The 13,667-nt window shown below is 40.8% G+C and overlaps 1 protein-coding gene across 1 annotated transcript in view; it reads left to right on the top strand.

Moving 5' to 3' along the window:
- Positions 1-10,506, top strand: part of tab2 (TGF-beta activated kinase 1 (MAP3K7) binding protein 2) — a 53,114-nt gene extending 42,608 nt beyond the window's left edge. The window contains 5 exon segments of the mRNA XM_037751709.1: positions 2,838-2,998; positions 5,358-5,451; positions 6,405-6,500; positions 7,989-8,069; positions 8,345-10,506. Of these exon segments, the coding sequence (XP_037607637.1) occupies positions 2,838-2,998; positions 5,358-5,451; positions 6,405-6,500; positions 7,989-8,069; positions 8,345-8,484 (572 nt within the window). The 3' untranslated portion in view covers positions 8,485-10,506.
- The last annotated feature ends 3,161 nt before the right edge of the window (positions 10,507-13,667 follow it).

Genomic DNA, 13,667 nt, shown 5'->3' with positions numbered 1-13,667 from the left:
TAGAAAACCTAATGAATCCATTGGTACCAAAAACGTATAAACTGTCATGGCCATTTTAAAAGGGGTCCCTTGACCTATGACCTCCAGATATGTGAATGAAAATGGGTTCTATGGGTACCCACGAGTCTCTCCTTTACAGACATGCTCACTTTATGATAATCACATGCAGTTTTGGGGCAAGTCATAGTCAAGTCAGCACACTGACACACTGACAGCTGTTGTTGCCTGTTGGGCTGCAGTTTGCCATGTTATGATTTGAGCATATGTTTTATGCTAAATGCAGTACCTGTGAGGGTTTCTGGACAATATTATCATTGTTTTGTGTTGTTAATTGATTTCCAATAATAAATATATAAATACATTTGCATAAAGCAGCATATTTGCCCACTCCCATATTGATAAGAGTATTAAATACTTGACAAATCTCCCTTTTTAAGGTACATTTTGAACAGATCAAAAATGTGAGATTAATTTGCGATTAATCCCGATTAACTATGGAAAATCATGCGATTAATTTGCATTCACTTGGTTGTTTTGGTCCGCACCAGAGTACAGTTACTGCGTTCACAACCGGCCAAATGACCCACACCAGAGTTGGATTAAAGTGGACTAAATGTTGGCTTGTGAAAGCGCCTTTATACACAAAAACATGGGAAAATAGGGTCCAGGTTGACAAATACAAAAGTTCTCCTTTAAGTCTATTTGGTTGAATCAAATATAACCTGCTGCCACTGCTATTAGACATCACCCTTTTGATTCTGCAAGTATTCCTGCTGGCCTGTATGTTTTGTTATTTTATTTTATTTTATTTTATGTGTTTGTTATTGTGGGTATAGTGGGTCAGTAACAGCCAGACTACATCTTGTGAGCTAAATTTAGACTAAGAGATGTAAGTTTTTGAAAAACAACGAATTCAGTCCGATGTGTACCCGATCATTCCGTGAACCTTTTAATGTGACTCTCAAAAACAACAATTAAAAGTAGGCGTCGCAGATATAAAAATCAAGTGTTATTCTCCAACTGCATGACCTATTTGTCAGCTTAATTTTGGAAGGATAGTTTAGGAGAAAATAGACCCGTCGGTCTAATCAGGTGTAAGACAGACAGGCTCATGTTGTCGGAGTAAAGAAGTCATTTATTATACAGCTTACTTCAAGTGACAAAAAAAATAGTCGACTGGGTTTGCCAAGAAGGAAGATCAGCTTAAAACAGTTTCATTATCACATATTAAATAAAATAATAGGTTGAATCCAAGAGCCAAACATAAACCACAGGAACTTTCCCCCGGAATAAAGAGCCTTTTGAGGAACTCATTTCAGCAGCAACTGCAGGGACCAGGGTCTAAAATGAAGTTCCGGAGACATTTTATAGGCCACGCACCCCCAAAAAAAGGCCCTGGTCATGGGGCTGTACTTTCTGAAAGTACTGGAACTTTCGGTTGGAGTTTGCGGGGATGACCGTCTCACACACACACACACACACACACACACACACACACACACACACACACACTGCACCGCTACGGCTTAAACTCGTGCACCACTTCATTCACGAACAAGGAAGTACTCTAGTATCGATTTAGGACGATGGGAGAGCATTTCTCTTTGTTTGATGACATTAAAAGTAAAGTTAGGCTCTGCTGCCGGCGTCCCGACTCATTATAAAAAAGAGAGAGAGAGAGATCGCGAGGGCGAGCGGTGAAATGAGACGTAGACGTGGCCTTAACCTTCTAAAGCACAAATAAATAACCATCAAACACACAATAGATGATTTACTGTGGAGACAAACACTCTTAGTTTCATTTCTTTCATTCCATCCGACGTGCAGCAGTAAATAATGTGTTTTGTGTGGTTGTTTTAGAGTAAACAGGCGGACACGCTGAGCTGCAGGCTGCAGAGTGTGATTCCTCGTCTCATGTCATGTTGCTTTTTCATACGTCAGAGGACTAATTTGCCTAATCTTTGCAGGTCTTTAGAGCGCTGTGGAAACACAGACAACAGTGGGCTGAAGGAACCTTTTAGTTCCTTGAAAAGTACTTCCTACTTACTTACTTCCTTACCTAACTAAAGACTATTATCCGTTGTTGTAAGGCCCATTTGCCTCATTGTGGCTGAACTAAAATCACTGTAAAGCACGGCGATACATTACGTGCATCATGTTCCGTTTACATTCAGCTGTACGAGTGTGGGGGCTCATGTTCTCACACTGTGTGACTCATATTAAGAGAGCAGGTAGCAGTTTAGCTGGAGGACATTCTGACAGGAGAACAAGTGTATGATCACCATCCTCCCATACGTTGTGAAGCAGGAGAGAGAGAGTTATTTGTCACTGAATGTGTGTGTAGGAGGAGGTGTTACAACCTGTCAACGGATGCATGAACTGTAATGAATTATGGGAAACATGCTGCAGAGACTTGAACATGTGCACAGTGAAGGTTCTATATTAAACAGTGCAGCAGAATTTGCCCGCAGCAGTCCTCTAACCGAGATACGTCTGATCTCTCGGCGTTCACCACAATAGGTGATGAAACGTGGAATCTGATGTGGTTCCCCCGTCTCTCCTTACACAAAGTTGTTTTTATGCTCAAAAACTGGTTTGGCTGATGTATGCAGAGATCATCCTGTGGTGTATCTGAAAGCGTGTCAGTACTGTATTACACACAGCAATTTTCACTGAAGTGATCGTTATCAGTGGTTTTTATTTTTACCCTGTTTTGATCTGCAGTTTTTAGTTACGGGGAGTTTCTCCGTATAATATTCTCATGATTGCATTTTTCAGTAGTTGTTTACTCGTGAGACAGCTGATGACGGTACTATGTGTGTGTGTGTGTTCTCCAGCGTTGTTGGTCCATCAGAAGGCCCGCATGGACAGGCTGTGGCACGAGCTGGAGCAGAAGAAGAAGAAGCTGGAGAAGCTAAAAGAGGAGGTCAACGAGATGGAGAACGACCTGACCAGGAGACGGCTGGAGAGATCCAACTCGGCCTCCCAAATTCCTTCTGTAAGCTTCATTCGGTGATTTTTAGAGATACACTTTTGATTATTTTTTTTGCTTTAACCCTTTGAGGGTACACCTGTTTTTGTCTTTTTTAAGTGGGGTACAGGGGGTGTTTAGGGGGAGATAGCAGGTCAACAGTAGATGTCACATAGAAATGGTGTACATCATCTGAAAGCTGGGAACCTGGAGATTAATTTGAGATGCAGCTCAGCACTGTGTCAAGTTGTTCTAGTCATAAATAAACAGAAATAAACATGAATTAAATAATTAATTGATTAAAATAAATAGTGAGAGTGTGTAAGGGTTTAGAACAGGGGTGCACACACTTTTTCAGCATGCGAGCTACTTATAAAATGACCAAGTCAAAATGATCTACCTACTATAAAAATGCAAAACATATATTTATTTATAAATATATTGAGTATTCTTTATATGTACAATATATGTTGGTGTACCTTGCATAACTGCATGAACCCATATTGTACAATATAACTCTGTACATTTTTTGTCATTACCTTACTCTGATGACTTGCACTGAATGGAATCAGCCAGGGATGCATAGTCCGGACAGTAGCTGCTGATAGCCAGCCTCAAGCACACTTCCAAATGATCATCAGTCAAGGTGGAACGGTATTTGGACTTAATAATCTTCATGTGGGAAAAGGCTGACTCGCATAAATAAGTGGAGCCGAATAATGCAGTCAAGGAGGTAGCACATTTCCTCATGTTGAGGTACTTTTCCTCTGTGAGTAAGTTCCAGAACTGTCCATGAGCCCTGGACTTAAGCTGAATGTCAGCTTGTAGTGTCAAAATCTCATCCTCCACTCCAGATGAGTTCAGGTGAAACCGTGTTGCAATTTGTTGGCTGACGTCTATTTTAAATTTCTTTTTTTTTTTTTTATAATGCCATGCGATCTACCCACACTACCTTTGCGATCGACCGGTAGATCGCGATCGACGTATTGGGCACCCCTGGTTTAGAACATTATGATAGAAGTATATGATGTCCATCCCCATGTCTCATAAGTTGCTGCAGCAATTTTTGGAGTTGATTAGTTAGTTAGTTACACAGATTTGCTGCTACATTTAACCATTTTTTACCATTCGAGAATTGATAAAAATGATCAATAATCCCTCCAAGATACCACATTAAGACACCAAAACCTTGAGGAACACCATAGAAAAAGCCATGCTGTGATTTGGGATCAAAAACTTTTGGAGATTTCTGCAAGAATTGCATTTTTCAGCGATTGGATGGCAAGCACTTCTGTTGTGTAAACTGCTCAGAAACCCCCTTATTGTCAATCTAGCTAGGAAAGCCATCCATCCTCTGAATGCTCTAGGTCTTTAGTTTGTGGCTTTAAAATGTTATGAGGCTGTGATTATCCTAGAGGTCTGAAAGACAGTAAAGTAGGGATCCCGTGGGTCTCAGGGTGTTAATTTGATAGTGAAAGTTGAAATACAGACAGGAAATGCGAGGAGAGATAGGGTCTTATCCAGCAGACCCCCGGATGCCCCTGCAGCCCAACTCAGTAACTGTAATCATCAGCTCTGGTGTTGGTAGTCATATTTCCCAGCTAACAGCAGCCAGAATGTAGAAAAGTTGGGACGTTTGAAAGGGAAAATGTCTTTAACCAACATGTTTCACTGGCAGATCAATCAATTTAAAAAAAACAAAACAAGTTCAATATGATTTTATTAGCAGTCATCAGAGATGTTCTTCATAAGTGCAAACAGATGTTTTCCTGGTTATTACTGACAGATAAAGGCTGAACAGACAAAACAAAACGATCTGGGTCACATTGCCGTTGTCGGTGCTCCTGCACCCTGAAACTATGCTGATTACAGGGTCTGTTTATGATTTGGCTGATGTGGTTCCATATTTTTCAGACTGACAGAGCACACAGTTTCTGTCAAATTCACTTCACAGTTCGTCGTGTTAGCTGCGCAGCGAGCTCTGCAGCTAACACGGCGATGCTGCAGAGTTCAAAAGAAATCATAAAGTGAATGCCTTTTTCTTCTTCTGCACAACTTAATGTTTACGTTAGATTTGCAGCTGTTGAGTTTGTTGAAACCGCTCGGGTTCAGATCGAGTGCCGCTCTGAGCTTGTTGTTGAGTCAGCTGTTTTTGTCGGCCGTTCCAATTTGAGTCAACCGAGGGGGTTGGGGGGGGGAAATGTGGCTGCTGGAAAGTTAATTGTGTGGTGTTGCTGAGCTCAGTAGCTGCTTGGTTCAGTGTTGTTTATTGAGGCGAGCCAGGTCTGGAGAGCGGAGCGGCTCTCCTCCTGACACCGTCACAGATCTGCTCCGCTGACTTCCAGCTGCCCACCGGCTCATCCCTTCCTGTCTCGCTCTTTTTCAGATTGAGGAAATGAAGCAGTTGCGATGCAAAAACAGGTTACTGCAGATCGACATCGACTGCCTCACCAAAGAAATTGATCTCCTTCAAACAAGAGGTAGGATTCTGTTGACCTGTCTCTATCTCTCTCTCTCTCTTTCTCTCTCTGATATATGATATTTCAGGTATCTTAAACCGGCATACAGCTTGTGTACATATCCGTGTTGTATAATAATAATGTTAAAGGTGAGTGTCATTGAGCGGAGTTCTCATTTGATCCTGGGTCTGCAGCTGCTCACATCCTCTTTGCACACCCACTCAAGGTGCTGCCATTGTGCTGTTAACTACCAGCTCTTCCTGAATTGCATCCTGTTGCTGGTTGGTAACAAGGGATTTATTGGCCCCCTGGCAGCGTTCGCTGCCGACAGACACCGAGCCGCCGACCAGCCGCTTCACGCAGGTGAAGGAAGGCGAGAGGCAGCTCACTCGAATGAGCTGTCAAAGACCTGCTGCTACCTGGGATTTAATGTCAGACATAAACTATGACCAGCTGTGACGTCACAGTCAGAGTCAGAGTCAGTTTCCAATTGTTTATCATCTCCGCCAGGCTTAAGCCTGTGGGGAGATCATGCGTTCAGTCGTGTATGTCTGTCTGTCCACAGCTAATCTCAATCACACTACTGGACCCATCAGCCTGATATTTTTGTGCTCGATTTTTACCGTTTGCTCAAAGACCTCTCGTGGTTGCGGTGATTAACCCATGTTTATATTATTACAGTACAAACAGTCATTGGCTGTTTCAGCTGTTCTATGACGTTAAGTTGGTGGATAAATCAGACCGTGTGTCAGTGCAGCGTGTTGTTTCAGACCATTCATACAGTTGAATACAGTATTTTTATTTGTAAATGCATGTATTGATTATTGTTTTATAATAATGTCATTTGTGTGAATGATGAACATGAAAGATTACCTTTCTGAACACTGTGATGTATCTATTGACGGGTTTGTTCTGTTGACGTCATACCACTATGAGAAATGTTAATCTACTTTTTTTCTCCCACCTGTTTACAGGACCACACTTTAATCCCAGTGCAATCCATAATTTTTACGACAACATTGGATTCCTCGGTCCTGTCCCACCCAAACCCAAAGGTACTTTATCTATTGGTAAGTTTAGAAGAGGCTGCATGGTCGTGTCTGGGCATTTTCATTACATTTACTTTATTGGATTTACTACATTAGTATTGTCCCCTGTTCTAATCCTATTGATAGAGTATATATATTTCTTTTCCATTTGTTTCCGTATGTGCTAAAGGTCAAGACAGGCCATGTGGTTGTCATTTGTAATATTCACTTTCCATTCATTCATTCATTCATGTATTTATTGCACGTTGTCTACATGTTGCCCCTGAAGCATACCAAAGGTTCATACACATCCACTATTCCATTCCTGTTTTCTATCAGGGTTGTACCAATATGAGTTGTTGATAGCCAATACCAAGATCTTTAAAAATTATATTAGCAGTGTTTTATGACTATAACGAAAACCTTGACATTTCAGTACTCTCTGTTTTCTTTCAATATTTATCAGAGTGATGAAACAGTATTCAGAGTATCACGAGACGATAAACCTTTCGGCTGTTAAACACTAGGGCTGGGACGGTACACCAAGTACCGACTCAATACTATCACAATACTCGGGTGCCGATTCGATATGTATTGCGATTCTACACGTATTGAAATTCGATATTACGATTTATTGATTTATTCATACACTTCTAGGGACTTTTACTTTGGAAAATATCTAAATTAATCCAGTAAAAATGTTTGATTTTCAGCATGTATGTAGTCAGAGATTTCCTGAAGTCAAATATATCAGGAATTATAATTTTTTCCCAGCAACCCAAAAATCAAAGAAGAAAGACATTTCCTTAACAAATTAGTGGTATTTTTATTTTAATTTATAAGGGACATGTAATGTTTAATGCTTCTGGTGAATATAATCCAATAAATATTATTTACATAGATGTATTTTGTATATACAGTTATCTTTGTTAACACCTTATTTGAAAACCGGATGTAGTCACACGAGTATACTTCCTCTAATGTTCCCCAAAAGTGGTCTCTAGCTCTCCCGTCAGCTCCGTTCTCTTTATGCATCCACGGTCGGCTCCATCGGGGTTGTTTGAATGCATTTCACATCATGTTGATGTCATGTTACTCAGACTACAACAATAAAAGTGGTAACTTTCTTATGCCTCCACATAGACTCAAATTAAGCAAATATATTGATTCTGGCATTAAAACATAAATTTCAAAATTGTAAAAAAAAAAAAAAAAGATACATAGGTGACCCCTAGTAAATACACAGTGAGCAACACACCTAATCATTGTGAGGAATACATCTCTGCAAAATGAGGGATGAATTATAGATCAAAATGATGTAGATGTAGTTGATTGTTATTAAAACCAGCCCAGGATATTGGTTTAACCCTGTTTATTATGACCGACTACTGATTTCTTTATTTCTGCACTTTTCTTCTCCCCCCCCAACTGCTCTGTAATCCTTTTTCACCCATCCATCCATCCATCCGCCCGCCTCTCATCCATTCATCCCTCTTCTTGCTCTCCGCTGGGCTCCATCACACCTGCCAGACAGGAGAGGATGTAGATATAATGTGACCTCTGAGCTCATGATGGAGCCCTCCTCTGGTCCTCCCCCTCCTCTCCCACTTGGTTGGTATCTCTGTCCTTCTCCTCTTCTTTCCTTCTTCCTCCCTTTATCATCAATTGTCCATTTCGTCTTTAACGAGCTCATTTAGCTTTCCTGATTTTTACATTTGAAATTCAAACCTCTCCTCTACTGCCAAGTGGGCGACACACTGACACACAAGTGTTCACTTCACTACAGCCACACATGTGAAGAATTTGAATGTCAAATTCATGGATAAACTTCTTCTTCTCTGTCCTGACCCTCCTCTTCCTCTTCCTCTTCCTCTTCCTCTCCTCAGACCCGGGCAGTAAGATTGTGAAGCCCATCGCTGACCAGGAGGAGGACGAGGAGACGCAGTGGAGCTGCACCGCCTGCACCTTCCTCAACCACCCCGCCCTCAACCGCTGTGAACAGTGCGAGTTCCCGCGGCACTTCTGAGCCAACGAGGCTGCGACGCGCCGCCCCCCCGGCCCTCCTTCCTCCCATCCTCTGCCCGCCTGTCTTCTTCCAGACCAGGATAGAAAAAGGGCCTTTTTCTGTTTCTTCTTTTTTTCGCTAGTTGTATGAAAACTGGGACGGGGCGTCCTGATTTTTTCTTGAGTCTCTCCTCCTCTCTAAGGTTGGTAGAATGCTGTCCATTGAAGGCTTGACTGGATGGTGTTTACAGCTCGTGTTTTTCAAAAAGAGTCGGATGATACCTACCTTAGAGACTCGGATGGCGTGGGGGTCACCTTCCACCCCCTTTTTCTGCTCGACGGGTGACACTTTCTCCCCCGGGGATACCTCGCTGCTCCCACTTACAGTATTACGAGTGTGGCCCTGCAGTGTGATGGCACACCTACACACACATGTACACACACACACATACACACACACACAACACAGGTGCCAATGTGCCTTTTTGCTGATTACATTTTTTTTTTTCTTCCTCTGTGGTGGCATGACCGGGGAATTGGGAACTGTGTTCAGCCACTGCTCTCCACCTGAAGGGAAAACTAACAGACTAATCGTGGACTTTAAAGTTTGTTTGCTGTTTCTAGAGGATGTCAAAAGGGGGAAGCGGCGTCGCTGCCGCTCAAACGTGCCTGTTGTCCTCCCCCCTTCAGTATCCCCCTTTTTTTCTGTCTCTTCAGTCATGAGTTAATGAAAAAAAAGATGCATGCTTTGTGTACAGTACACGGAGGCAGAAACTCCCCTTGAGCTTTTTACTGTACATAATTTTAGAATGTGTCTTGAAAGCCTTCTTCCTCACACTATGAATCACTTGTATTTCCTGTAAGTATAGCTTTATAGACTTTATTAACTTTGTCTTGTTTTGTTTCCCTCTTTTCAAACAAATAAGCACCATGCTCCCTTTTTAAGCTTTTGACTTGATTTCTGTGAGAGTTGAAGCCTTGCAGAAGGAGAGGAGCAGCAGAGCGGTTAGAAAAAAACCCACTCGCAGTCATCATGAAGCTACGTCTGCCCGGTCCGTTCATCGCTCGCGTCGTCGCCGAGTTTCCTGTTGTGTACGATCTGCAGACGCAGCAAAAGAGGAAAAGGCGATGGAGGATTATTTTTTCTTTTTTTTTTTTTTTTTTTTTTTGAGGTTTCCAAATATGTGGGGGCTGTGGGGGGGGGGGGGGGGGGGGGGAAGGGGGTCAAAAAACAAAAAGCAAAAAATGACAAACTGCCATCTTATCTGACAACTGGAATGTAGGTTTAATGTTTTGGGGGACAACTACACCTCAGTGCAAAGAGACACTCGTTTTCCAGTACAATCAGGATGTTACTGCAGGTCGATTAAAGGTTTCCATGTTGCTGTGCGCCTGAAATGGGTTTTCGTGAGGTAACAAAGTGAATATGTTTCTGTTAAAAGTATTCCTATGATGTAGAAATATTCATATGGGTCCCATGCCTTATATCCAACAGGTCACAGTAGCAGACAACATGACTGTCCACTTTGTATACTCTTATTTTTATTTGGCTCATTTCATCCTCCTAAGCTTTTATTGATGAGGGTGTTTCTAAAGTTTACTTATCGTCATTAACGTACCTTAACTGTGGAGTAGTTACTTTGTTTTTTTTGTTTTTTTTCCACACTTGTGAAATGTTGCCTTGCATCAGTGCCTTTTAGAACTATCCAATTTGTATTGATTATCTATTCTGTCACATCAGAGTGCCATTTTTTAAAACCAAAATTTTTAGTATCGTTTAAACCCATTTTAAAAGTAGAAGATGAATTATTGTCTCTTAAGCACTTACGCCATACTTTTTTTTCCTTTTTTTTTTTTCCAATCCAAAGAAACCAGTTTTCAGCTTTATCTGCACCTTGGTGTGAAGAGGCAGTTTATTCATGTTTTATTAAATGGAAAAAAAAATAATTTGGATATCTAAAGTGTTTTTTTGATTTTAGCTGGGAAAACTGTCTTTGTAACAGATAAGTTATTTGTAAAAATAATTAAAAAAAATCTATTCTGATTTTTTTATTTTTTTTGGTTTGTCTTTGTGATACATATGTTTTCTGTCCACTAGATGGCAGAAGAGACCAACAGAGATTTCAGTAGAGGCAGCTCGTCTGATATGGAGATTTAGAGAATGCTGAGGGGATGATGTATTTTTGTTGGTTCCCTCAACAAAAAGCCAAGTGGATTGTTCCATTGGGATTTGTATTTTGCAGAAAATAAGCTCCGTGGCAAACAAACGTTTATGATACTTTTATTTATTTATTAATTTATTTGACAGGGACAATACATGTAGGCAATGTTACACGTAATTACAGTGCAACTGATGCAATGTAAACCGATCAGCCATAACATTAAGACCACTGAGAGGTGACGTGAATAACATTGATTATCTCGTTACAATGGCACCTGTCTAATGATATATTAGACAGCAAGTGAACATTTTGAACTTTGAACTTTGTGTTGGAGGCAGAAGAAATGGGCCAGCGTAAGGATGTGAGTGACTTTGACAAGGGCCAAATAGTGCTGGCTAGACGACTGGGTCAGAGCATCTCCAGAACTGCAGCTCTTGTGGGATGTTCCCGGTCTGCAGTGGTCAGGACCTACCAAAAGTGGTCCAAGGAAGGAAAACCGGTGAACCGGCGACAGGGTCAGACTCGAGGATCATTGATGCACGTGGTGAGCGAAGGCTGGCCTGTGTTGTCTGATCCAATAGAAGAGCTACTGGAGCTCAAACTGCTGAAAAAGTTCATGCTGGTTCCGATAGAAAGGTGTCAGAACACACAGTGAGGAGCAGTTTGTTGCGTATGGGGCTGCGTAGCCGCAGACCGGTCAGGGTGCCCCTGCCGACCTAATGTTATGGCTGATCGGTGTATATAGGACTTCTAGCTGTAGCCAATGTGCAGACCTTGTCCCTGGTTTGGCTTTTAAGAAAAAAAATACATAATACCACTCACATGTTTTAATTAATTATGCTTTATGATCAGTCAAGGTATCTCCTGTGACAATGGTCTACTGAGGGTTATACCAGATATTTGTCACATGCTGTTTGTCACTGTTTTAAAATGAGAAAGTTTGTGACCCGGCCGCCATGTGGACATCAGTTGAGTCTGTTGAATGAACAGCCAATAGGAACGCTCTCTCTCTGAAATGACCTGTGATTTTTTAAAGCCTGAAACAGAGCCATGAGGAGGAGCAGAAGTCTAGTTATCTCTCAGAACACTTGAATCGAAATATGCTGAAAGGTTGTTATGGAATTTTTGCCCAATGATGCCAAAAACATTCTGCCTATACTGCAGGTTTAAGTTCCCCTCACTGCAGTGTGTCGCCTCAATGTTGGCGGCGCCGGCGACCACAACAAACAATTGTCAACTACAGTAAACATAAAATATAAACATAGTGGTTGTTTGTGATACAGCCTCCATCTCAAATGTTGACACAAGCTACATATATTTGTCTGCAGCAAAAAACTGTTATTTAATCATCTCCAACACATTTCACAATGTGTGATTTCTATTAGGGACTTTACTATGACAGAGACTCAAACGGACTCTGGGAAGTTGTTTAACTTGCAGTGATTTACACTGTTTTACAAACTGCAATGAATAACCAGCGAACAAGAATTGTTCTTTTACTTCTGCCTCAAAACTCGCTGGACTAACTCAAAGGCACCACCTGGTGGCAGAAGCCGTGCAGCACATTCACAAACATCAATACCGCATAAGGTACTCAATTATTATAACATTGCAGCCTAGAAAAACATATTACAACAGTACATTTTGAATATAGATACTGCCTGCATATAAAGAAGCAAGGATGCAACTGCTGAATTAAATTAAAAAATACCAAAAAAAAGTGGGGACCAAAACAGTTCTGTCTTTTTTTTTTTTTTTTTTTTTTTTTTTCAGTTTAAAATGAAAAAACGAATTGCCAGAAAGTACACGGACCAGTCCGGTCCCTTATACATTATATTAAACAGTTAACAATATGAAATACCAAATAATAAACATAAACAACCTTAAAAATATCAATTATATACAGACTCACTATGTGCAAGGCCGTCAGCATCAACGATACACTCGGAGCCAGAACATTACACTGATGAAACTCATCAAGGCATCATGTAACACTGAAAATTAAAGGTCAAATTGATGAGATAAATTTACATCTAGACCTTGGTAGTCGTTGTATTGAAACATCGATAAAGACCAGTTTGTGACCCAGCTGGTTTTGGTCTCCAGTTTCTCAGTAATAATGCCCATTTCATTGTTCCGTACACCTGTCATACGTTATGGGAATAAAAGTCATGTTAACTACAACTAAGCTGCCACTTTTATCGTATCATATCAGAATATGTCCCCCCCCACACATGGAGGATTACAAAAATCGTTACTAGACTTTGCCACCTCATGTGATTTTTTTTTTTGGTCTGGGCCCGTGGATTAATAGAGTCCATCTGATGTCCACAGGTCGTTCAGTTGTGTTTCCAGTCAAAGTGATGGGAGGCAGAATGTTTTCGGCATCATTGGGCAAAAATTCCATAATAACCTTTCAGCATATTGTAATTCAAGTGTTGTGAGAGATAACTAGACTTCTGTTCCTCCTCATGGCTCTGTATTCAGGCTTTAAAACATCTAGCCTGTGATGGGAGACTTTGACCAATTACAGGTCATTTCAGAGAGAGAGAGCGTTCCTATTGGCTGTTCATTCAACGGAGGCAGCTGTCAATCACTCACAAACGCTGATCAAACGGTCAAACTAGGCAGCGCTGATCAAATATGTATCAATATTCTGTTACGTTAATGCTTATTTCTTTCCTCAAATGTTTTCAGAAACATCTCATAGTGTACTGTTTAGTTGTAAAATGAGAAAGTTTGCTCCGGCTGGTGGGCGGTGCTTGGTATTTCCTCAACTGATCTCAACATGGCAGCCGGGTCACAAACTTTTTTTTTATTGAATTCTTTCAACAATACAGTTTAAATTGGAACAAGAAAATGAAGATTTTACCTCATAACTTATAAATCATCAATATATGACATGGACAACATGAGACTAAAGACAGAAAAAAGATTAAATTAAATTACATACAATTAAAATAGAAACATATTATAAATGAAAAATAAGCGATGACATTTAGTACAAGGGAAATGACTAGATATTTGAAATTTATATAATTAA

The sequence above is a fragment of the Sebastes umbrosus genome, chromosome 18 (genome assembly GCF_015220745.1).
Source record: "Sebastes umbrosus isolate fSebUmb1 chromosome 18, fSebUmb1.pri, whole genome shotgun sequence".
In the NCBI taxonomy this organism is placed as follows: Eukaryota; Metazoa; Chordata; class Actinopteri; order Perciformes; family Sebastidae; genus Sebastes; species Sebastes umbrosus.
This window is presented reverse-complemented; position numbering and strand designations above follow the sequence as displayed.